The sequence below is a fragment of the Varanus komodoensis genome, unplaced genomic scaffold, assembly GCF_004798865.1.
Source record: "Varanus komodoensis strain SLA01 unplaced genomic scaffold, ASM479886v1 scaffold16, whole genome shotgun sequence".
In the NCBI taxonomy this organism is placed as follows: domain Eukaryota; kingdom Metazoa; phylum Chordata; class Lepidosauria; order Squamata; family Varanidae; genus Varanus; species Varanus komodoensis.
In genome coordinates this window covers 24247965-24274751 of record NW_025335468.1, presented here as the reverse complement: position 1 = coordinate 24274751, position 26787 = coordinate 24247965, and the positions used below count along the sequence as shown (strand labels likewise).

The following is a 26787-nucleotide window of genomic DNA, read 5'->3' as shown; positions in this document are numbered from 1 at the left end:
ACCCCTTGATTTTTGTACAAACCTGTTAGGAAAACAGGAGCTCTTTTCATCTTTAGCACATTAGAACTAGTCTTATTTATTGTTCCGTAGCATCTTTGTATGTGGTCTAATGCATTAAGAAGGTCATTACATCTTTAATGAACTGAAAAAAATCCAGTTGAGGAACTTTCTCAAGCCCCTGAGGTAGCCTTAAAGATCTGGGCTTACATTTGAAGTTAATGGTACCCTTAATACCTACCTTGAGTTATTCTGCATGACAAGGATAGGCAGATAAATTTTGTCTGAGCAGACCCAGTTTTGGAGCCACTTTGAACTGCTCCTCAAACATAACAAGGAGAGTCCTTCAAGCTGATTACCTAGCCACTGCTATGACTGAAAAAGACACAGCTGGCTTGCAGTTGTCTCCAAAAAAAACTTATGACTTGCTATGTGTTGCCTTTGCTCTGATCGGAACCTTGAAGATACCCTGAGGAGATGCACCAGAGATAATTAAGATGCTGAACATCTTCAGAGTGAGTAGTGAAGTTTTAAACTGTCCTAAGCTTTAGGCCAAATGGAGCTTGAAAGGAAAGGGGAATACCCAGCTGTGATGCAATATAAGACAAATCAAAACTGGTCATCATTTGGCTAAGAAAAGGGTGAAGGAGCAAGAATCTACATATTCCACAGTACTATAACATTTTGGAGAAAATTTTGTGGATCGAGTTCACTCAAAAAGTAAAAAACAAAAACAAAATACTACTAAACACTGAAGATATTGAATTTCTGGGGCTGTTAACTTGTTCTTAATTTGTCCTTTTAAAGACCAACAAAACCATTCTGGATCATATAGGGCTAGTATTTTCCATGCAATAAACCCCATCAGCTGTGATGTAAAAGCCTACATTTATTAAGTTGATGTGACTAGAAAATGGCTGAAGAAAATAAATATAAATTAAAAGTTCAAATGGAAATAAATGTTATGCAGCACAGTTATAGATGAGCCTAAGGGAAAATTAAAGCATGACCAAGGAACAGGAAAATTAAAAGTGATCCTTGCTAAACTGAACATACTTGATATAATGCCCATCGTTGCAAGTGTGCTGATCCTTTGGATTTTATGAATAAATGTGAGGGTGCCCAAGCATAGGGAGTCAGCTCTGGCAGAAATGGCTCAGCCAAATATGTTTGTTTTAGGGATGAAAATCCTCAGTGGAACAACCACCTCTTGGGATGGATGGCTGTATTTGTTTCTTAAAGGGACAGATTCCCTGAATTTAAGTGGGAATGGTCTGTGTCTTCAGAACATCATGTTTGGCTCTTGTTCTCATTGGAGGAGAATGACCCAGTAGGTACAGGGACACAAAGGTGTGAATGGCAAGCCAAAAAGGCCAAGGACTGATGCAGAAGAGTGAGGTTTTAAGATATTGCACCTTACAAGCCACTCTTGCTTTAAGATGCAGCTGAAGTGGCTCTCTGAGTTACCATTTCTATTAATACAGACCAAGAACATTTTAGATGAAAAAATAGAGATGCATTACATTAAAAGGGGGAAGATAGACCTCCAGAAAGATATATGCATCCCAATAAGTTCCCTGTTTTATTTATGTAAATGGTTTTTCACTCATCTTTAAAAAGGATACTTTCTCCCAGGGAGCTTAGAAAAATTCAACAGCCCCCAAACAACAATAAAACAATAATTAAAATCAAGCCATTAAACACCAGTATATAAGATCTAAGAGCCAACACAAATGCAGTAAAATCAACCATAAAGACCTTATGAGGTTGTTGGGTGGTGGGGGGAATGGCTTTCAGACCCTTTGTCATCATCTCATTTTAGCCTTAGAGCAAACTCATGAGGTAGGTTAGGCCAAGAGATTGCAGCCGGTCAGAGGTTAAATGGGTGTCCCCAGTGTTAGTTCAACATGCTAACCACTACACCACACTGCCTCTTCCATATGGTTAATCATTATAATGCACTTACTGTATTAAAGGAACTATACTCACAAAATTAATTCCTAATGAATTATAATTAAAGTAATAAATTATCCAGGGAATTATGTCTGGGATTCCAAATTGGGCTTTGAGCTTGTATTCTTACAATCCATCTTGTGTATATTTTCTCATGAGCAAATCCCATGAGGCTTAGTGAAACTCACTTCCAGACAAAAGTGGAGCCTTAAGCTGCTTGTATTGCTGTTATAAATGTATAAATGGATAAAAAATCCTCACATTCATATAACTGGTATTAAAAATGATTTTACTGAATTTGAGTGAGCTTAGTGGAACCTAAAATGTCATGATAAAAAACAACAGGAATTTATTGTTTAAATAAATTTTACTGAATCTGCCATGAACCTCCATTATTTGTATTAGTTTCTGGGTGATGTAATAACTTCAGAGGAAAAAAAGAGTATTGGTGGGATGAAAGAAGGAATGTATTCTCCAGGATACATTTTGAAAGTAGAATTTTCTGCCTTGAATACATGTCTAGAACTTTCTTTAATATCATAGTAGTCTGACAAAGCAACATTCATCACAAAATGATTAGTATTATTAGTTTAAAGATATTTCTCTTTTTTGGAAAGAACTGGATGGAATGGATAAATACTATAAATACCATAGAATTTGGTCTATTTATGAGGCTTGGACTGCAATCACACACATTTACATGGCCCACTGCAGTCTTCGGAAAAAAGTTTCCTCCTGTTTGACATGCTGTTAATGGGACATGAACTTACGTAACTATTTACAAAATCACAGTTTCATTTTATGTATTCTACACGAAATAATATTAAGTGACCCTTCTTATATTTATATAATATTTCACTATAGTGAATACAGAGAATAATTAAGGCTGAGATCTCACATGTTTATAAATGCAATTGTGGCTAATTCCTGCCCACGCTTCTCTTGCAAAATGCTCCACTGAATACAGTGGGACTTGCTTGTAAGTAAGGACTGTTCTACAAAGCTAGCTTACTTTACTCTATAATGATTTCCAGATGCTAACTGAGGCAGCCTTTTACAGCAAAGCAACGCAACGCAACACAAAGCAATGCGTGATGTGGCACCGAAAGACTCACAGATTAATTCTGACATAAGCTTATGGGCAACTTAAATGATATTTTGCATTAAGTTAATACCACTAAGATTAGAATTATACATTGTGAAATGATTACCAATGAAAAATTGTGGGGGCAAGATAGAGGGAGATATATGTGGAAAGGAGTTTTCATACTTGTGCAATCAATGGCCAATGAAGAGGAATGTGTGGTAGTGAAATGGGCACTAATGCAAAGTCATGTCACTCCATTTGAACTGCAAAACATTATTTGGATGAGTGGATTAGATGACATGTGAGTTTGTTATCTCTGTGGGTCCAAAAATATGATAGACAAGAGGGACCAATGTAGTTCTGAACACTATACCAGAAAGAAAGAAAGAAAGAAAGAAAGAAAGAAAGAAAGAAGGAAGGAAGGAAGGAAGGAAGGAAGGAAGGAAGGAAGGAAGGAAGGAAGGAAAGAAGGAAGGAAGGAAAGAAGGAAGGAAGGAAGGAAGGAAGGAAGGAAGGAAGGAAAGAAAAGAAAGAAAGAAAGAAAGAAAGAAAGAAAGAAAGAAAGAAAGAAAGAAAGAAAGAAAGAAAAGACAGGCAGACAGACAGACAGCTGAAGTGGCTGAAGTGGCTGAAGAAAAACATTTGTTTTTCCTAATGTATTTTGCATGTTGAGAGCAAGCAGGGTGGCAGGCTTTGGCAAATGTTCCCACCGGATTCCAACCACATCACAATTGCTGATTATGATTTTGAGAATGAGGGCTATTTCAGTGAGGTTGAGCAGCATGGCTTTGCTCAAGGTCCTCAGATGCACCAGGGGGAGAAGTGGGAGGAGATTCGCTCAAAGGCAGAGTGAATGGGGATGGCTTGGGCTCACAGCCAGCAGGAGGGGCCGCGGAGGGCGAGGAGCTTCTGAGCTGGACTCTATGGCTAGGCGCCAGCAGAGGTGAGGGCCCAGTTAGACGAACAGCGTTTGGAACGGAGGCGCACCCGCTTTCAGAGAGACCCTCCCCAAGGGTTGAGCATTCCTGGAAGTAATCACCAGATTGGGTTCAACAAACTGCTCTGTGTATGCTCAGAGACTTTCTGGGTGACTTGTACTGGAAATAATAAAGAATGTAAGATAAATTAACTGAGGCTGGTGTTTAGTCAAAGGAGGAACTTTGGCTTGCAACATGGATAAACAATGTTTTCCCTTCCTCAGAAACCCTCATATCTTTCTTCAGGTAGGCTGAAAAGATTTTTTCTAAGTTTTATTTTTATTCTGAAACCCTCTGTAAGATCTTTTTAAAAAAGAGAGAAATGCGCCATGCTGTCACATCATATGTTCCCAACACTAGTTGCATGGGAGAAAACTGGGAGAGATGTTATCAACAGCAAGAATGCATTCCTATAACATCTAACAGACCTACAAGAAAATGGGCAAACTGGATAGTTAGTATCTGAGTGCCATCTGACTGAAGCATGATGATGCTGTACTTCATTTAAGGTCATTTAAGTGTAGCACCTCCTTCATATAAATCAAAATATATATCTGTGTGCATGTGCAAGCACACATATGCATATGGATAATTTATTCTTCATTGGTTTGATCTGTTAGACACATTACTTAATTCAAAGCACACAGTATTACTATTTCAGACATAAAGATCCTTCCCGGCTATTGGATAACCGTAAGTATAAATTTAAGTATAAGTTCTAACAGCTTAAGATCCATATATTCAATCATATCAAGATTCATGTAGTTCAACTTTCTGTATCCAAACATAGCCAGCCAAAGTACTGTAGAAAGCTCATACACAGGACAAAAGGGTGGCAGCTTTCTTCTGTTGTTTGCCTTCAGCATCTGGATCTTTGAAGCACATCATCTCTGAATTAGGAGGTTCTGCTACCATGGTCGATACACTGAAGTTCATTACTATCTAGCATTCTGCTTAGGTTTATCAAAGCAGAAGTGTCGTCTTACAAGTCTACCTCCATTCTGTCTAACTATTGGCCCAAAATATCTGTTCTGCTGTTCCAAAATCCAGATGGGACAACCTATAGTCAGTTCATGTTTAGAATGGACACCACTTTTGGTGGATGTGCAGTAGCAGGTGATACAGCTCTGTGGATTAGGCAAGGACAGAAGACCACTTCCCCTGTTTACATCTGACCTCACCAATCAACACTTCATAGCAGTCTGCCATTGCAGAGGTTTATGGTGCACATCCTAGTTCTTAGGCACCACCAGTTCTAGGATGTGTACTTGGCTAAGTCCCAGCTGTATCTTAGAGGCTGACAGGCTTAGTTTCAGTGGTATTTATTTCATTCTTGTGATAATGCTGACGAATGATGCAGTTAGACCAGATTGGCTGTGGTGTCATCCCAAAACCAACCCTGTATTTAATATTACCACTTTTACACAATTTTGTTTCTTGCAAAGTTATCAGATCAGCAACTCTGGTGATCCCCATCTAAATAGTGACTGACTTAAGGTCAGACAATCCATTGTCGATTTTAGAATCAACAGGCTCACAGGCCAAATCTGAGCTTTGCTCACTGTACTAGGGTGCACATCATTGTGCATCATAATTCATCAAAATGATAAGCTATAAACATATTTTTCATAACTCAACATCCTTGAGAAAGAATTCAGGAATAAGTGTTGCTATAATAAAATGATTAAAAATGCAAGAAAGCTGGTGGCGGGGGGGGGGGGTGTCTTTCAGCATAATCTGCTTCCAAATGACCAATCTGTTCAACCAAATAGCTTTCTACTACAAGGGTGTAATACAAGTTAAGTGGCAGGAGGATTGATATTCCCAGCCTTTTGATTCAATAGACTATGAATGAAAAAGGATTTGTGTGTTAGATTCAGACATTAGAGTCAATCAGTTAACCAAATTGCTGCTTAAAATATATATACTCAAATTAAATTAGAACAGCTGGGTTAATAGCCAACAAATGAAATGGAATTCAGTGATAGATCATAGGGCAGCACTGAAAGAAAGCAAGCCAGCCGGCCACATTGTCTAAACTACAAATGTATTTACAGTACTTTCTATAAATAAAATGTTAATGTTCTATGAAACTTGTTACTTGTATCATAGAAAGACTGCAACTGACAGTCAGAAGTGATGGTCAATGAGAAAACATTTGTGGTTATACATTAGTTCAGACTGCACTTCTTCATTTCACAGAAATAGAGAGGATTAAACTCAGTTTAAATTACACGAAGTTAGATTTAGATAGTGCAGTTGTAAAACCTTAATGGCACATTGGAACAAGTTGAGCCGCCTAGGAAATTGTTATTATTTCCTATGCTGAGAGAGTTTCAGGAAAAGGAGACAATCTGTCAGGGGACTCGAGGAATTTACTGAGTTCCTAGGATCACAATGTATTGCTCCCACAAGATAAGTAATAAATATCTTATGTTAAGATCCTAGTGATCCTGGATAATAGCCATGTGAACTGTGACTGCCTATTCGCATTTATGCATGGGATATGTTGTGAGCAATAATAAAAATTGTGGTGGTGGTGGTAGTGATGATGAGGATGATATTATTCAGATAAGCATCCCATTTCTTCAGCCTGTATTGTCCACTGGAGCTAATATTGCACAGAGACATTTCTAGACTTTCCGTTACGACTCACTATAAAATTGCCAGGCCTCAATTTAGGCTTTCTGAACTTCAGCTTCTATGGATTATCCTCTTTGAAAACTCTTCCTCCCACATGGACCCTGCTTCTTAGTTTTAATTTTAAAAGGAGCACACCTATATTAGAAGATATACACAAGGGCTTCTGTGTTGCAATGCCTAGGTTGTAGAACTTTCTCCCCAGAGATGTTAGCTTGGCTTCCTTGTTATTGTCCTTTGGAAAAAAAACCTACGCTGTTCCATGGTGCACAGCATAATTAATTATTTTTAATTATTTTTGAATATTTATCTTTTTATAGTAGTGTGTGTGTTCAGTTTTGCTTTAGTTTCCCTTTAGATTTTATGCTTTCCTTGCAAATTTCCATGAGCATTTGTAAATCTTGTTTTGTTTTGTTATACCCCACAACAAGGCACTTCACAGTGTTGGAAAAATTGCAGAACTATCACCCCAAAGATGTGGTCTATGTGGGCATATTTTGCTTGTTTCAGGACAGTGAGTGAGGCTAAACTTTGGTCTCTGCCTGGTTTACACTTCAACATACAATTGTTTTACACCCCCCTAGTCCTGATGTCCTACAGATGTTCCTTGATTTTTGGGATTCCATGCCCAAGCTGGCTGGGCCTGAAAGAAGGCCAGGGCATCTCGATGCACCAGGTTGCAGCAGACAGCAACATACCCTTCTTAATTCACTTTTCACACCAATGAAAGAATCCCAATTAACTTTAATATTAATTTTGTTTTGAATGGCTATTGTTAATTTGTTTTGGCAGTTCTATATTCAACACAATTCCTTAATTCACTGTATGCCATTTCAGTGTCTTGAATTTCATGCCACCTCCCAGCCTGTCAAACCTACACAGTAATGACTAAAAGAATGAAACTGTCTTTTTCCTATAGTTCTGTAAAGGAAATGTGAATGTCAGACATCTGGATTGTGGCAACTTTGGGAAAAATTAGCAATAAGCTCTAGCAATTGCATGTTTGGAAATGTTTAGCCAAGAGTCCTGAATACAGTGTCCTTTATGACTTACGACTTAAAACCTTGCAGAGCAATTCATATGCTAAAAATGTTCAATGCCTCATAAAATTTCTTATAGCAGAGCTAACCATCTGGTACAATGTCCTTCTCTTCCCTCCCTCACCCCACCTTCTCATATATAAATACCCAGCATAAGCACAAAGCTATTTAAATTTGCAAATAAGTCAATCGTGCTAATAATTCTTTTGTTTGTTGTATCACATTGTCCTAGTAGGAAGTACTTCCAGTGCAGTGAAGGACAGAATTAATGTTCAATCAATATCAGATTGGTTAGTGCTATTAGGATGTGGCAAAGTATTCCAAGTCCTGCACTCTCCCACCATTTTGAATTTCTGGCATGCCAACAGGATGCTTGTATCAAGCCAGGTGGCACTGATATGAGTGCAGTAGGAGTCCTTCTCAGTGTACCTTCAGAAGCTCCGGAGCTCCATGCCAAGAGAGACTAAACTTACTCCTTGTCTGTTGTCCCCCTGCCTGAATAAATGTAATATTATCCAGGCATCTCAGAGACCAGGCAGCATTTAAAATCTCCCTCCCCCCCTCACCCGCTTACACACACACACACACACACCTTGTAGATAAGTATTTCAAGATCTATGAGAAACAGAACTTGTTACCAAAGTTGTCAAGACAAGGAATACCTAAAATATACCACCTCTCCCTTGAATGAGTTAGAAAAATCTAAGATGAACAAAAATATATGGAGTATTTATTATTTCTCTCCAATAGTTTGCACAGCATCTTAGAAGTAAAAAGCATCTCTGGGAAGGAGCAACTCAAAACAGAGAAGTCACATGAGAGATGTTAATTCCTTTCTCTGCTCCTGAATTCTCTGCTTCTAATCCTTTTCTCAAGTTGCTTTCACTCCACAGGTTCCAACATGTGGACAAAAAACAAAATGAAACAAACAAACAGCTAAGGGAGCGGGGTGACAGTTTTCACAGAGAAGTGGCAAGTGTGGAATGTTCTGAGCAAACAAAAGTTTCCTGTGGCTTTTCTGATTTAAATAAATTGGAGTACAAACTTGTGCATACTGAGACAAAAAAAAAAAAAAAATCCTACAACTTCCTGCATTCCTCAGCCAGCAAAGGAGTTGTACAGCTGTTTTATCTAAATATGAATATGATTACTCCCTTTCCATTTTTTCTTTTTTTCCTATAAAAGAATTATTTTCATTTTTGTTCACCTTGAGTTTCATATAAACATATGACAGCATGTTTTCCAAATTTTCAAGGGTATGGAAACACTGCAATAAAGTGTAACTTTAAAATTTTAATGCAAAATGGGGATTTTTCAGTTCTCTTTAAATCAATTGCAAAATGTTCATCAAGGCAAAGCTGCTAGATTTAGATACTGTAATAAAAATTGTTCCCTTCTTAGGTCTACCTACCTCTACGCTCTCTCCACCCAACAGCCATAACATTGCTTGGAGAAATCTGTAACATTGACAATAATTTGGTCTTTTAAAAAATGATCTTTTTTTTAGTCTTCCTACGTAAAATCTTTATTTTTCTTGCAGATACGTTTGATGAGTTTAGTGGGCAAAATGGGGTTATAATTTATACTAGCTAATTTGTTTTTAAATTTCCCACAGGCACAGCAGCTTACAGACTTGGAACAGAAACTAGCAATTGCTAAAGAAGAACTGGAAAAAGCAGCTCTTGACAAAGTAAGAACCTTCTTGAGCACATCTTTGGATCTATTAATAGGCAGCTATTGTGCAGCCTGATACGATAACAGAGGATCATCTTCTTGTAAAAAGGTAGACATATCTTTGATTGAATGCATAATAAGCATCCCCACTGAAAGGGAGTGAAGGCATAGCTCTGTGACAGTTTGAACACCAGCATCTGTGTTCTGAGGATGATCAAGGAGGGCATCACTCTTTCCACTCATCTTATCATGCTCAGCATGGCTATGACTTTTATAGCCTCAGATGTCAGAATGCAGATGACATAAGAGTGATCCAGCGTCACATTTCAGTCTTAGCATTAATAATAAAGATCATTTTCCCACCCCAAGAAGTGCGTCCTATGCAAAAAATTGATTGAGAATTTGGGGTGCACTTTAAAACAGGGTGGATATTCTGCTGCTTTCCAGATGTTTAGACAGCATCCAAACCAACATGGCCAGTGATAGGGAATTATGGGGGTCTTCATCTCAAACATCTGGAGGACACTATGATACCCAACCCTGTTTGAAAAATGTAAAGGCTGGGTGGCTATTCTGGCTGATGTCAATGACATATAGGTGCAATTCTATATTCAGCCAGTAGCAGAGGCAACACCACAATAATCGCAAATGTTCCAACACCAGCAGTCTCTCATAACAAACTGCCACCAATGAAGTTTCTTGCTATAATGGTTCATGCTTCCATATGGAAGGTGCCAATCAATGGATGGGTGGATGACTAATTTAGTTCATATGCCACACAGGTGTGTATCAGAAAGATACTATTATACTATTATCACTGATGCCTGATAAGCCAATGCAGAGACTTATCAGAAAACAGCACAATCGTGATAGTATCCAGGTGAAGAAAAAAATGTAGACCATTGCAGTGTGTCATTCATAGGGCTGCTTTTAAAAACAGTTCAAAAACTGCATTTACCAATCCAGTGGATTCATTTTGTACTAACTTGAACTGGGTAGCTTAACCATAGTATACCTGTCCATCACCTGTGTTGCCTCCCAATTGCCTTCTAGGGTTGGTTGAAAGTGAGTGACATACCTTTTCAAGGCACAAATGTCTTTGCACCTGAAAGACCATTTTTCCATATGGACCTACTGAAAACTTACTTTTCAAGGTCCTAACCTCAGTGCCCCCGTGAAGAGGAAGAGAGAGAAAGGGACAGTGCACAGCAGTAACAGCCTTCTCAGAGAGCATCCAGGGGTTTTAGTTTGGCTCAGGTTTTGGTGGTTGTGCTTTGTTTTTGGTGATTTTTTTGTTCATCTTGGCCTTTTGAATCATGTGGTCCAAACCTTTCAGTGTAAACTTTGCTGTATTGTATCTTAAACTGTTTCTTTCAAAGTTATATTTTTTATTTAAATCTCTTTAATGTTGTTTTTTCCTGTAAGCCACCTAGAAAAATTTACATTTGGATGCAGCAGATAAATGTAATAAAAATAACTTTTTGGTCGAAGACAGATCACATGCAAGGGAAGAACAGAAAGCAGATCAAGGCAATCTGATGGGTCAGCATCAACAGTCATCTGACAGTTCAGTGGGAAAAAATGCTACAACAGCAAAAAAAAAAAAGGCAAAGCAGAATTTTCCACTTTTGAACCTCAGTGCAAATGGAATCATAGTTATCCTTTCCAGTTTGCACTTCTCTGAATTTTCAATGGCATTCTTCAAACAAAAGCTGCATGGAAAAAGTCATCTATTCAAAATATCATTCATCGTTGGTATCATTCAAAAGTACATTGTATGGGGAACATTGCTTGTCTGAATGTGTATACTAGACAAAATGCACTTATTCAGAGAAGTGTATACAGCAAGCTTATCAATTTTAACACACACATACACACATAGACATATATATAGATACGCTCGTATATCAGACCTTGAGATGACCCATAGTTAAGAAGGAAAAGATGGAGGTTGACATCCATCCATCCCTAGAAACACTAAATGGAAAGACAAAGCATGTCCTTTTGTGAAACCCCTGCTTCTACTTCATGGCAGCTGCACTGCTTGATGTATGTCATACCAGCACCAATGTAGGACAGAGTGCTGTTAGGACCACACCAAGTTATTGGGTATCTCAATTGGTTGTGTTTTATATGAAACTGTCATGGTCAAAGGGCAGGCACCAAATCCTGGACAGGTAGACAAACCAGTGATGTCCTGTACCTTTTCCCAGTGTATGAGCACTGGACAGCTGAGGAATTAAGTAAGCCAGGAATCCCCAAACTGTTGAGAAATGGTGCTTTGAGACATGCCACATACCTATTTACTATTGTCATTTGTGCACCCAATCATTCATATTGTTGTTTTAGCTGGCAAAAGTTGTTTTAACAAATCATGAAAGTAGAAAGTTCAGAGAAAAGAATTGCATCCAGTGGTGTCATTGCAGTAACACTAAGCTTCTACATCTTGAGGAAACCCCATTTTCATCTTTATACAAGCCAAATCCAATATTTCAGTTCTGTTTGCACAAGATGTTATGGAAGTCAATCTATAAGGCATTGCAGAAGTCAATACAACTTCCTTAGGCAATGAGTTGCTTGTATTAGCTGTTCTAATTGTCTTTCTAACAGCTGGGGAACAGCTAGTGGAGCAGCAGCAACTCATGTAAGTTTTTCATTAATGTAAAGTTATCTATAACTCAATGTATCACCCTATGTAATCTTTCATTAAAATTTGTTGACATTTCCTCCCTCAGGAATCACAGCTTAAAGCTCTGAAGGAGACCGTACAACTCTGCTTGTCTTCAGTTTTGCACAATCAACCTCCCACTACAAATCTAATTCCTCCAAGGCCAGTTGAGAGACAGACTTCTCTGGTTAGAAATGGTTCAAAAGGTCCATTTCAAGTGACAAATTCCAAGGTATCTTTTTTCTTCTCTTAGAAAAATGTAAGTTTGTCCTGAAAGTCCATCAAACTGGAACTAAGAAGGATTTAAAATTCATTGAAAGATTAGGATGAATTTTGAAGGTAACACTAAGCCTACCTTTGCTGACACTGGAGTTATTTTTTTAAAACTTGGAAAAGAGCTTATTTTTCTTCCTACTGAAGGTCTCATATAGGTCTCATCTGCATAGTCCATGTGAAAGTTGATGTACTGTTACAAAACATAATCAATCCTCATTCTATGTACAGATACTGTCAGTATAATTCATGTACAGTCAACGGATTTACTGATTCTGCAACCAAGGGAGGACTCTGATTAAGTACAGTTGATCTCAGTGAAATAAGTTGGCCATGCCTATACTATCATATTCTATTGCTTTCAGCAGGGCTTGTTTGTAATGAAAATGTCAGGTTTGTTGAAACAATAAATATCCTATATTGTGGCACTACGGAGAACTGAGCATCATTTCACACCCCTTCACAACAGTACACAGGAGCATCCAATCATTGTGGCTGTTCTTCCCATCCTTCCAAGCCAACCAGGACAAAGAATTTCCAATTAGATGTCTTCATTGTGTTATAGTTGACCAGTTAGGCTAGCTTTAACCTGCAAATGAAGGGTATTGGAGAATTCAATTTTAAAAGAAACAAGCAAATTAGAATATTGATCATTAGAAGAAAAATGTTTTAACCATAGGAAGTTGATTCCTTTCCCAATTAAATTAGCAACCTGCACATTCAGGGTGGATCATCTTGCTTAAGGGCAAGTCACTTGAAGGGTCTGATACTTCTCAACTGGTTAACCCTCTTAACTTGATCCCACACCCTGGAATTAATGATTCTGGGTTAGACCCCATCCACACCAGCATGTTCACCACACTTTCCCACAGTATTTGGAATGTCTGATCCTCAGAAACTGCCTAGCTTATCTCCAGGTCCACTGGACTTGGCATGTGAGCTGTAGATTTTAATCACTTCTTATCTGAGTCAAAACTATTTGACTCAGATAAGAAGGGACTACTTCTTATTTGACTACAAAGAAGCCACAACAGTTTTGGCTTCTTTGTAAGAAGATTAGGCCCAATATCTGCACCATTCTATAGGCCAGACTAGCAGCCATTTTTATAAAAACAATCCTGCATTGCCCAAGGAATTGCAGTGCTGCTCTATAAGGCTCTTTTAGGATAGTTTTATCCACTACATTTTTCTCAACTTGATTGTGAGCAGCTAGATCCAAATAATAGTTTGGATTATTGCCTAGACAATTCAGGAATTCCAGAGTGCTTTGCGCACACATGTACAAACCTCTGTGTACCATCTTGTTTTGTCCACATTTGACCATACATATGCGCAAGGACCCGTTCACATTGCATTGAGTGAACTGGATTGAAGCTATTAGTCAACACCCCAGATAGTAATTAATGCACTGTCCATATCTACATACTTGCCAGTAGTGACTAGGAGGGCTATACTCATGGGACTCATCCACATGATCAGGAATGCTAGCCAAAGCAGGATCCCTTTACCATATATGTACCCCATTCTACATATGTACCTGCATAGTCCTCCCACAACACTAACACTGAACATGCAGCTGTCAGTGGATATGGCCAGAGTCAGTGGGCATTAATACCATACATATTTAATACCATATATTAACTACCATATATTCGTTGGTAGTACACACCTTGAGAATGTACTACTAACATTAAGGTGAGCACATTTTTTCGGGTTTGTTGACCTTTTTATTTCATCCTTTCTAGCCAAAATGATTCATTTCCTCAAGTAATAATATTAGAGACTGAATGAATTAAGGGCTTGTTATCCCAAGATAATGGCTCATATTAGGCCTTGCTTAAGGAGAGCATCCTCAATTCATTTCAAATGTCTTCTTAGGCAAACTTTCTGGAACAGATCCTTGTCAGTTCTCTCTCCAGGGTTACCAATCAGTAACAGATAAATTTTAATATACTCTACAAGCATATCCAGTAGCCTTCACTAAGAAATATTACCTCTTTCAGAGATACTATGCATACTTGCTTTTTGCCATGAATGTATCCAAGGAAAATACTGGATCATAATCTGGCTGTTCCACTGATGGACACCTCATTACTGGAAAACTGTACATAATCTGTTATTGCATAATCTGTTACAGTGAAATACATTGCTGGGGAATCATGATTTGGTCCACTGGAACTGAATGTTCACAGATGGTCTATGTAGCCCTTGACTTTGTCTTAAAAGATAGCTAAGTCCAACTCTGATTTCATGATTGATCCTTCCTTCTATTTAGGCTATTCCATTTTTTGTTTTGGTTTTTCTTTAAGTGCTTTTCAAAATATGGCAGGGACCATCAGAAGCACAGGGCTCATAAATCCTGTCACTTCTGATAAGCAGTAGCTTATCTTTCAAGGGCCGTCTTGCCTTGTAAGTATCCTGTCTTCAGAGGATTCACCCAGTTTACAAATGATGAGCTTTTCTCAGTGTCGAATTAACATATCATTTATAGGTTGAAAAGCATCTTGAATTAACTATGGGTAACCCTGTGGAGGCATCAGTGCGGGTTTCCCTTAGAAATATGCATAAGAAGAGAACAGATTTATGGCAACAGGTAACAGCTATCTTATCAGGCTTGCTTAACTAGAAGAGGTTCATTGCCACAGGAAGAAGGGACACTATCTCCAACTTATTTCTTTTCCCACCATCATAAAATCCTGCATACCTCACAATTTCTTACTGCCCAGTCATATGCCTAGAGTGTTGCCTTTAAAGATTGCAGGCTTGCTGCTCATTTTCTTTATAGAAGTGGAAAGCTCAACTCAAAGCACTCTCAATCAGCAAGCAGCTCCACAAACTATTTCTGGCTTAGAAGCTGGTTCTAAGGCTGTATATATATTGCCACCATTACACATTACTAATAGTTTCTGTTTAATTCAAAAATGGCGAGTCAGCCAACAATGGCCCTAGCCAATGGTGGGTGACTAGGAAAATGGGTCATATACGCTCGTATAAGTAGTTATACTTTGTTCAAAAGTAAAGAGCTCATGGCAAATCTTTTTCATAAAACCAAACCAAACCAAACCAAAACCCAAAGCTCAATAGAGTGGTTAACCATAACAAACATCTAACCTTGCAAGCAAATGATTTCTGAAAGAAGAATGATATTATGAGTAAAAAGCTGATAAACTATGTTTATCTTACTGGAATAGATTCCAGTAAGTGATTTTTTTTTTTTTTTGAGAAAATGCAAGTTTGCTGTTGCAAAACTTGTTTGATAAAGAGTCTCAAGCAGTCTACTTTGTTAAGCGGGTAGTGTAAACTCTACAGAATTCTTTCAGTATCCAGGCTTTAATACAGGCCAAAATTTTTCATAATTCTTTGAAGTATTGCTCAAATATATATGGTATATTTTTTCCTTAGACAATAAAAATGGGCCCTCTCTCTTACCATGCATTTCAAAGCATAAGCACATGTATTACAGGGATCTCTGCCATGCAGTTTAGAGCCTTAAAATAAAACATCACCAGACTTTCCAAACATGGCAATTCCTTTTGTGAATACAAGTTATACAAGAAAAACATCAACCCAATACATACATCTGATCTTAGTGCAGAACTTCATATGAACGAGAGATGCCTGGAACAATCTGATGAGCCTTATCATTCAATGTATCAACTTGAGATCTTTGAAATAAAGCGAAGTTCCCTGTGGTTTAGATCCAGAAAGTGCTGTATTTTTCGCTCTATAAGACGTACCTGACCATAAGACACACCTAGTTTTTAGAGGAGGAAAACAAGAAAAAAAATATTCTGAATCAAATGGTTTACTAAACTATTTAATAAACTATAACAGAATACAGTAATACCGTATTTCAACCTTGTAAAGTGAACAGCAGTCAACAGTGGCATTAAGAACCATCATCACTGTCATTAACAAAAGAGAGACTTTAAAGTTCGAGTACTCTTCTAGTTTTCGTTGAACCCATAGACCTCATCATCACTAGAGTCAGAATTTATGAAGCTCTGTTGCTCACAATCACTGACATCACTTTCTTAGTCAGTAGTGGAATTATTGAAGGAATCCACAATCTACACCAGTTATACAAGAGCTGCTGCAGACAATTCAGTAACAAATCTAAAAAAAAGCCAGTAATGTCCACGCTGCCCTACTAGTAAATAATAGAAAAAAACTTCTGACAAAAGATGAGATATTGTACGGTAAATCAAACACACAGCGGACTAAGTAGCCTTTGAAGAATAAACTTCATACACGAAGGTAATGCTGTTCAAATATCCACTGATCCTAAAAAAATGTATCTGATCAACTAACAGAACTGATCCATGGAAAGCTTCCTGATAATCACAGGCACATTCCCCATCACTTCCCCATGGACTTCATTAAAAGACGGGTTGCCATTTGAAAACACACAGCGACCTGTGATTAACAGCTCTCACCTGCGCCGGAGGAGGGGAGTGGAGCAGGGCACGCCGAGCGCGTGCCGGCCAGGTGGTGCCACGTGGGGCCAGCAGCGTGCCGGTGAAGGTCTTCCAGGCGGCGCGGTGGCAGGTCTTCCCAGGCGGTGGGGGTGAGCAGTTCCCGGGTGGTGGGGGTGAGCAGTCCGTCTCTCCATGCGGCTGGCGGGTTAAAGCCCATGGCTCCTCCTCCTCTGCACGCCTTCCCCTGAGCGGCACAGCTCTCACCTGCGCCGGAGGAGGCGGTGGAGCAGGGCGCACTGAGCGCGTACCGGCCAGGTGGTGCCACGTGGTGCAGGCGGGCCGGCAGCATCCTGGGCGTCGGGCACACACACATTCGCTCTATAAGATGTACAGACATTTCCCCTTACTTTTGAGGGGGAAAAAGTGTGTCTTATAGAGCGAAAAATACGGTAGATGTATTTCCCTGCACAGACACTATTTAAATGAATGTAGTTAGCAGCACAGCACTAATCGGAATCTACTGAAAACAAAAGAAGAGGTTCAGTCCATGTATGGCCATGGTTATCTGTGTCTTCCAACAGATCTATCTTCTGTTGGAATGTGGCCTAGATTCTGTTCCCATTACCTCTTACAGAAAAGACAGAGATGATAATCTCCATTTCCTTTTTTGAGAAGAAGCCAAGAACGAGTCTCAAATTAGAGCTTATTTTTAAGGAAATCATTTTTGTTTTCTAAAAATGGAACCAAAGCTGATAATTTCATTTATCATTATATCCCTATTTAAATTCAGGTTTTGACCTTTTTCACAAAACATTCTTCTTAAAGAGCATATAAGACAATATAAATTTAATCACATGATTTCTTTTCTCAAAAGCTTGCCTAACATGCAAAAAATAAAAAACCCTCCACATGGCCTTTCTTATCAAAACATGTCAAAGTTCCTCATTTCAAAAAGATATATTTCTCTTGAGCAATAATTTCAAGCTGTTGCTATGACACTCTGCCAGCAAAACCTCAGAAATATCCTATTTGCTATAGACTTGTTTTATATGCCTAATATCTATGTCATTTAACAGACATGGCTTTTAAAATGAATTTTAGCCCCATAGACACCTTGCGCCTGTTCATATGATTGTCATAGTCCACTATGGCTAAAGCCTGTGGGTTGTCTTGCTTCTAGGAGCCATTTTGACTTCTTAAGCTGTACCAAGTAGGTGCCACGGTTTAAGGTATCATCTGCAAGCAGCAAGGGTGGGTGGTTGGCATTGTGAATAAACCACCCATAACCTATGTGCTGTTTTGGGGTTGTGGGTGACTTGTGAATCATGTCAACAGCTCCTCTTCACTGTCGTCAAATATCATAAGCCATGGTGACCACCAGCCATTGAATGAACTGTAGAAAGGTCTGCTCCCATATATCATAATGTGTTTATCTCTGCTTAAAGAAGTCATAGTGGGCTGCAGAGATTGTCCATACCAGATCAACATGTGCCTTATCTCACAGAAAGTGAACGTTCAGAGTAGGTTAAGACTGGCTATCCTTTTTATTTACCCTTCTTTCCTTTCCCCCACTTCCTCCCCATTTTTAATTAAGCAGAACTTCACATGTTCAGTTCAACTCAAGTTTCTCAGAGCAGCCAATATTTATTTATTTAGTATTTCAATTTATATTAATACTTGGGCTCTCTATGTGGCTTACAACAATTAAAACAGTGTAACATTCTAAGATCAATAACACAAAATCAATAGCAGCGTATCCAAAATATCAAAACATAGTAAAACAAGGCAAAAATATTACATTAAATTTTTAAATAAAACCATTTAAACTAAAAGCAACTATAAACCAGGATAGGAATCAATTAAAATCAAGTTATCACTAGAATCAACAATTAAAATAGCCAGAGAAGAGATATGACACCAAAATGGTAACAGTGATGGCACCAGGCACACCTCTTTAGGGAGTTTATTCCAGAGGTGGGGCACAGCCACCAAGAAGGCCGTTCTTCTAGCCACCATCTCTCTCACCTGCCTAAGGGATGGCCCCTTAAGAAGCACCTCTTGATCAGCAGACGGATAGGGACATACTATATATATGTGTGTGTACGTATATATATTTTAACATACATAATAAAAACAAAACATTTACTATAAAGTCAGTGCAGAGTCAAGTTCAGTGGGACAGAATGGGATGCTACTCAGTTCTAACAAGGGGGAAAATAAATCCTTTTTATTTAAACGTCATTTTAATTGTTAATATTATTTATTTATTTATTTTATATCTCTGGCCAGGTCATCTCAAATTATATCGTTTTTATATTATGATTATTTATTTATCGTTGTGAGCCGCCCCGAGGCTTTGGCGAATGGGGTGGCATAGAAGCTTCCTGAATAAATAAATAATAAAAATGGCACTGTGCTCACGGGCTCCTGCCCTTTCTTGTGCTCCTGCGGCCACCTTCCATGCATTGGAGGGGGAGGATCTGAATGGGAGGTGCGGTTGTGCTCACATTTCGTTCAGATTCCTCACTGCACAGGGGTCCAGAGCCTGTGGAGTGCTTTTAAGTAGTTTTCCTTCACACCTTCCACTCCGACCGATGGAGGAGAGGAGAGCCTAGTGGTAGAGATGCAATGAATGGGTGGGACTGGCAAGCAGAGCCCCACTTGCCCCTCATCCTGTGACTGCATGATGCCATATAAGGCTTTAAACACTCTTACATGTGCACCAAAGAAATGCAACACATGATGCAGCTCTGTAATTGCAACACCAGCTTTTCTCTGCCATGCTTACCTCTTCGATGTTTGTGGCTTCCCATGATTTTCTTCCTGTTCATCACTGTCTCATCTCTGGATTATTTTAACTTTATGCAGCATTGATTTTCTACATAGAATAATGTCACTGGATGGCACTGAAGGGTCCTAATGCAGCAAGAATCGTGTGTTCTGCGTGTGAGCTATTTAGTTTCTTCTCTTCTGTTGCTTTGGCTGTTTCTGTTTACTGCCAGGTGCGATGATGTGAAGTTCTGACTTTACAGACTGTCCTTAGATGTGTCATTTTGGAAGTGAAAGCCATTAACTGATTTCCATAGGATTTCCTTCCATGCAATCTTAAAATTAACAGGCCCACTCAGAGGCACAACTATGAGTTCAAAATGGCCTCATGTTTCTGGATGTTTAAGTGTGTAAGCCTGGTCTCAGAATGGTTCCATGGAACTTGTACAGTTTAAAGCAAATATCACAGGAATGAATATGCTTGAGCTTTTCTTTTGCACTTAGCAAGATAAATTATACTGTGTTAATAACACTGAACAATTGTGCATGAAAATGGTTACATCCTGAATTCCTTGAAACTTGTCTCTTACCACAAAATAAAACAAATGTTTCCTATTGATAAAAGAAATCAAGCATGGAGTCTTGCACTCTTACGCGAAAAACAGACAAAAATGCCCTGATGCAATATGGAATGGAGAATGCAACATTTTGCCTTCCAGAAATATAACCCTGTGCCCCCAGACAGACCTTTTTCTTAGGTCAGTGGTGACCTAGGAAATCACCCTTCCTGCAAGACTTGGGCTTGCAGCCTATGAATTCCTAAGGCTGACAGCAGATGCAGCTTTAGTATAGAAATCATTCAAGAAGAGAATAATTGACCTTTACTTAAAACCATCTGTTTTCTACATAGTCAGCTTTGCCAAGCTCATTGACAACGCTTGGCAGCATGCATTTAAATGTCACCAGTTTTCTTCTTGAAATCCTTATCTGCAGAGTTAAAAACGTAAAAGCCATGTAGAGAAGCATTTACCTAACTTGAGTCTAAATGCTATTCTGATTACTGCATGTTCTGATCCTTTCTGTACCTTTTCAGGCCTGTGCACTCGTATTCCTATTGAGTTCTAAATTAGGTGTGTGCAGTATACAATATGATGCTTTCCTTTTTGAAGGACCATTAAGAAATGTCTAACTACTCTTTAGAAAGACCATAAGAAAAGTGTAATTACTCTTTCCTTAAAAAAAACAAAACAAAACAAAAAAACCCTGATTCTATGTTGATTTTGAATGATGCCGCAATATTGACAAGCTCCTTTTATGTACATCTGGAAAAGATCCTTTAACAAGAAGCAGGATTTTACCTTAATCCATAGTGAAGAATTTCGGGGAAACTGTCATTATATGCAGGAACACTAGTGCCCATTAAACTTTAATATGAAACATGATTTTATTTCTAATTTTAACAGTTTTTCTATATCACATTAGATCCACATCCTGCATTATAATTTTTGGAATCCATTAAAATGTACCGGATTGTAGCAACACACCAAGTAAAACAGTATATTTGAATTCCCTTAGATCATGTCATGATATATCACAGATAGTTTCATATATTTAAAAGACCCTCTGACTTAACTGCTTTAATCTTTTTATTAGTCATACTGGAAGTCTGGCTGAATCTTATTTTCTGTCTTAATAGAGTTAAAGCAGTCCTATGCTAGGTCAGGCCTGCTCACAGTAGACTCTCCTGGTCAACTGGAAAATTGTGCAGACATAACTTGAAAGCTCTCATAGTTCCTAGTGTGTACTATTTAGCATCAAGACTCTTCTGCAATCCCAAATTTGTGATCAGTCATATCAGTCTTCCCTAACCTGGCACTTGCCAGACCAGATATGTTGGACTATAGTTCTCATCATCCCCAAGTTCAATATTATGAGGAATGTAGTCTAGTGCATCTGGATGGTACTGTTTTGGTAAGGACTGTGTTCCTAATGGAGAACAAATGTGGCAGTGTGTGAACATCACTGGGGGCAAATATAGTTAGTTCGAAGAACATTCTGTTTGTCCTTACTGACTTTGTCATATAGACGAGTCTGACTGACGATATGATGCTTATGTAATGATTAGCAGGAAGAAAAGAATGAAATGGCACTAAGGAGGCAGTTGATTAGGACTGCAATATCTGTAAAAAAGTTTATGAAGGTGAACTTAGGAGAAAAGTTTTCAGCTTTGCTATGCTCTCCAGCTTCTTATTCATGTTAAAAATATCAAGAGAATATATTCCGCAATTTTGGTAAGCTTTCTGAGCACTACTACAAAAAGGGATTTCATAACTAAATTTGGCTTAGTCACTGAGACAAACAGTTGTTTGTAATTTATTTTTTCTCGTTTCAAACCTTTATTAAGTAACTTCTTAATAAACCAGATTTAGACTAGACACCAGGAAAAGTTTCATCACTGTCAGAGCAGCACGACAATGGAACATATTACTTGGAAAAGTTGTGGGCTCTCCCTCACTGGAGACACTCAAAAAGCATCTGGACAGTCATCTGAATGGGATGAAGTAACTCAGTGTCCTGCAATAGAAAGGGGCTGGTCCTGATGGCCTAATAGTCTCTTCCAATTCTGCTATTCTATGATAATACTGATGAGCAACCCAGAGAATTAACAACCATGTCCTTACTTGTCTCCATCCCTTAAGCATAGAAAACACGGGTCAATTAAGCATGTGTGAGCTATTTCCTTTGGAAATGAATGGGATTTTACAATGCTTGATTTTGCCTAGAGCATGCTGCATTTTACATTCTCATTCATATATTCAGTAAATGATCTCAGACTGATGAAATCACAGCTAATGGCAAGCCTTTGGACATATTATCTAGATCTATATGACTTGTTGGAATGTCTGTGCAAAGATTATTGAAACATTTTTTCTACTAGATTCATATAATGCTAAAAGCAGGAATTATGTGTAAATCCTGCTAAAGGCATGGTGTAATTGCCAGGAGATTCTATGAGAAATGAAATGTGATAAAGTAATTGTTAATGTTTTATATAATGAGTATTAAATGCACTGTTTCTATATGATGCATGTATTATTAATCCAGGGTTATAAAGCTGAATTCTAGCATATAGAGAAATATCAGTAGGAAAGGTGACTCGTGGCAAATTGTTCCTCTTTTATCGGTTTCTTGGCAAGGATATCATTTAGAAAACACTCCCTAGAAAAGAGCACTAATTGTCTGCAATGAATCATGCAAATTGACCTTTACAATGCAAGCACAGATTCTACATCTCATTCTTTTAACTGAAATGTACTGAATCATTGGCCATAAAAATGCAGAGAAAGTTGGCCGTCAACAGTTCAGGAATTCAATTTATTTTGTCCTGAATGATTTAAGAAATGGTCTGTGGATATAACCCAGAATTCTGGCAACTCCCAGTGGAACTTATTTTTGATTTTCCTGTTTCAAAAACCTTAACAGAAATGTGGACCTGTCTGACCTTCAGTGGAGAGCTAATGTATTAAGTCTTATTGTCCAGTGTTTGAAAAGCTAACCTTGAAAGGCTAATGAAAGAAAATGTATTGGAAAGGGAAATCATGCACATGCATGCATGCACACAAGCACATACACACATGCATGCACGCACAGGCACACCTTTATTTACTAGTTCTTAAATAGGAGGTATCCTGTTAAGAGTTCATGAAGTTAAGCACATTTCAAAAATTAGCAGCAAATATTTGTCATCCCAAATGGCTTTATGATCTTTTGTATGCTGTTCTTAAAATGGTAGGTGGGGTCCATTAAAAAAGCTATCATCCTCTGTATATGTTTACTAGGAAACAATACTTCTGCAATCATATGGTGGCATGACGCCCACATACAAAGGAATCATCAAAGGGCTCAACGATCCTCATTTTCATAGAAAAGTGGTGTATAAATTCAGATGGTTATGTTGCTGATATGGTGGCTGAAACAGATGGTACTGATAATTCTTCATGGAAAGAATATTCCATTGGTGCATCTATAACTGACTGATTGAGCATATATTTGTCTTGCAAGGAAGCCCAGGTGGCTTACATATTTTTTTTCCTCATTCTGTCCATTTTATCTTCACAATGTCCCTGTGAGACAGGCCAAACTGAGAGTCATTGACTAATCCAAAATCACCCAGCAAGCTTTATGGCCAAGTGGGCTAGAACTGGATCTCCTGAAATCCAACACTCTATCCACTAGAGCACAGTAGATCTCCAACCCAGCACTCTATCCACTACACCACGGTGGCTATCTCATCCTAAGAACTAGTCTTTAACTAGGCCATCATCGAACTTTGAAATGAAGAGAGGGAAGCAAAGCTAGTTTAGCTGTGAAATGGGTCATATTTTGTGTGCTGTTTGCCCAAGGCGTCAGGGATTCCCCTAAAAAAGAGATAGCAGCTTCCAACTCTTAGCAGAGAGATCTGTTCAGGCTTCCTAAAACACATTCTAAAACGTTTCCTCATTTTATCTACATGTAATATGAAGAACTGATACAAAAATAATGAAATGTGTAGTTTCCATTCTTCACTTAAGGAAACATGTCTAAAATTCTCATGACTTGTGACCTCATTATCTCTGTATTCTTGCATCTTCCCTTTCATGGTGACCCTGCTTCATCCCTTCAGGCAGTTGCAGTTTTCTCTATGATCCATTTCTCTTTGTGCCTCTTGTCTCACTCTCACTTACAAGTACTACTTCTGCTTTGATTGCCTACCTGGCCTTCTCATGTTTATTATTTTCTTTGCTGATGGTAAGTGCTTGTGGAGCACAGTGTGGTGTTCCGTGTGACAGATGCATTCCGTGGAACATCGCGCATAAAGAAATGCTTATTAGCCTGTAGCTAATTACATTATTATTATTATGGTTGCTGCCAAAAGAAAACATCATTGCATGAGGTTTCTCTAATTTTCTTAGTTTTATTTCCTGAGAATTAGGGGTGGGGAGGGGAGGTGCTTTTTCTTGGACTCTACTGGAAAGCGATCTGTGCATTTTACTAAAGCCAGTGCCCATGTTGTGATAGCAGCTTGGTAAGAAAATAAGATTCCAAGATTCTTGCACTTAACACAAAGGCTATACCAGTTGTTAACTTTCTTTTGAAGACATGGTATCTGACTGCACACCCTTCTCTTGTGTCCAAAGCACACATTCCAATTAAAGCTCTGACAGCACCACTGACCTGCATCAGATGCTTGCCCCCATCTCTCTCCAGCAGCATTTAGTTAATGAAGACTTGTGACATGGTGTCACACAATTCAGCATTTGCCTGCCCTCCATAAATGATAGCCAAGGAACTGCAGCAGGAGGTGGGAGTATAGAAATGCTAAGTTTACCCATGTCACATAGTTCTTCTTCAACTAAACACTCCCACTGACCACTTTATTGTGGTAGCACTCAAAGTTTCTGAATGAAGAAGCGCATTCCTCTGAGCTGTGCAGCTGAAACCAAGCGGGGAACTTCTTCCTTAGGAAATGGTGTGCATGATGCTCTGCATGGATTTGGGAGTAGGAGGAAGAGAGCCAACAGCCAGCATTGCTTACTGATATGAACATACTATGGTAAGCAGTTCACGTATTGCTACCTTTAAGCTGTGCATTCTCTCTTTTCAAATTATTTTGGTTACATTGGAAGTGGGGTAGTAGGTTTGTGCAATTATTCCATGGTATCCATAAAATGACTGAAGCCACCCAAACAACTTCACAAATGAATTATTTTGTTTGTTTGTTTTTTGTTCGAAGAAACTGTCATTTTACTGCAGTTAGGTTTTGACAGATACAGCAAAAGCAAAATTTCCATTTTAACGGCAAGTTTGAGATTTTAATTATTATTTATTTGCTCAGGATTCCATCATGATTAGGCCTGATTATTTCTTGTTCTATTTTAATTCTGTTTTTAATGTCTGACCACTTGTCTTTCACCCACTTATTCTAGTTGTTTGTTTGAATATGCACTGAGGTAAGAACAAAGGTCAGATTCTGAAGTGTCAGCAAAAACATCACCCTTGTGAAGTAATTTGCAAGGCCTTCATGATGCACACATTGATAAATATAAATATCACAGCTATTCATGGACAGTAAATACGCAGAAGCGCACACACACATGCACAACTTATTAAAAAGAAAGGCCTTTATACTAAAAAATGCTATGAGTACCTAATAAATCAGTTAAATGACTTTTATCCAATAGAAGCAATTATGAGCTTGAATTCTGGGGAAGTAGTACAGGCAGAGGAAACCATGCCTGACTCCCACAGCCAGCCCTACCCTTAGCCAGAAGGAGGCAGTGGACACAGGTGGCAGATGCTGGGTAGTGTGGAGGCGCGATAGTGGTGGTGCCTTGGATTTTCTGTTCCATTGGAGTAAAAAGCTGTAGGTTCCAGGCAGTCTCTCCGATGCTGCCCCGCCAGTCTCAGGTGTAGTGGAAGATGCTGCCCATTACCTGTACCAAAGTAAGATCCACTTGCTGTCTAGACAGCTGCTTAATGAGAAATGGAGGTGGCGGCAGCAGAAAAATGTCTTGAGTGGGTCCTGCTTATTCTTCATTATTTAGTAAAAACTGAGATCCAAGAATATCTTTAGATGTATCAAAAGACTTTGGGCGATTCTTGTAACATCTTCGTAGAGCAGACTTTTCTTTTGTATAGCAGTAGCTGTTCTTAAATAGTGATGCTCAAGGAATTTAATCTTAAGAGAATTCTAGTACAAACTGAACTGATCTGCACCCGTCAGAATAATGTGTGGCCATGAACTTAAGCATCCATCAATATTATGCATATCTCCAAATACTGTGTTGCAAATCTCAGCAGTTTAAATGTAACAAAATGTATTTTAAAATGTTTAACTTGAAATAATATACATTAGAAATTCATCTTTTAATGCAAATGATCAAACAGCTCTTCTTTCTTTGTTTAGAAAAGGGCAGATTAATAAGGAAACAGAACAGAATGGATTTATGGGTGAAAACATGTGAAAGTGTCAGAGGCTGAAAATAGACTGATCCACTATCCTTATTTTTAGAAGTCCTCTGAGTTTAAAAATGGTTTTGCCATGTGGCTTAGTCAAATGTTGTTGGAGTAACGTATTCTGAAAGCCCCCCTTGGAAACATAGAACTAGATGCATGGTACTTTGGAATCAGTGCAATGTAGGCTTAGTCGTTAATGGGTTTGGGGAAGTGAATTTTACATCCATTTTCAAGAGCTCTTTTGTTGCAAATTATGCAACAGCTGTCTTATCAGCTGACACAGCTACAGCAAGTT

The 26787-nt window shown here is 38.6% G+C and overlaps 1 protein-coding gene across 1 annotated transcript in view; it reads left to right on the top strand.

Moving 5' to 3' along the window:
- LUZP2 (leucine zipper protein 2) overlaps positions 1-26787 on the top strand; it is a 196988-nt gene that overhangs the window by 124275 nt on the left and 45926 nt on the right. Inside the window, exons 9-10 of the mRNA XM_044426109.1 lie at positions 9310-9384; positions 12104-12268. Of these exons, the coding sequence (XP_044282044.1) occupies positions 9310-9384; positions 12104-12268 (240 nt within the window). The remainder of the gene's footprint in view (positions 1-9309; positions 9385-12103; positions 12269-26787) is intronic.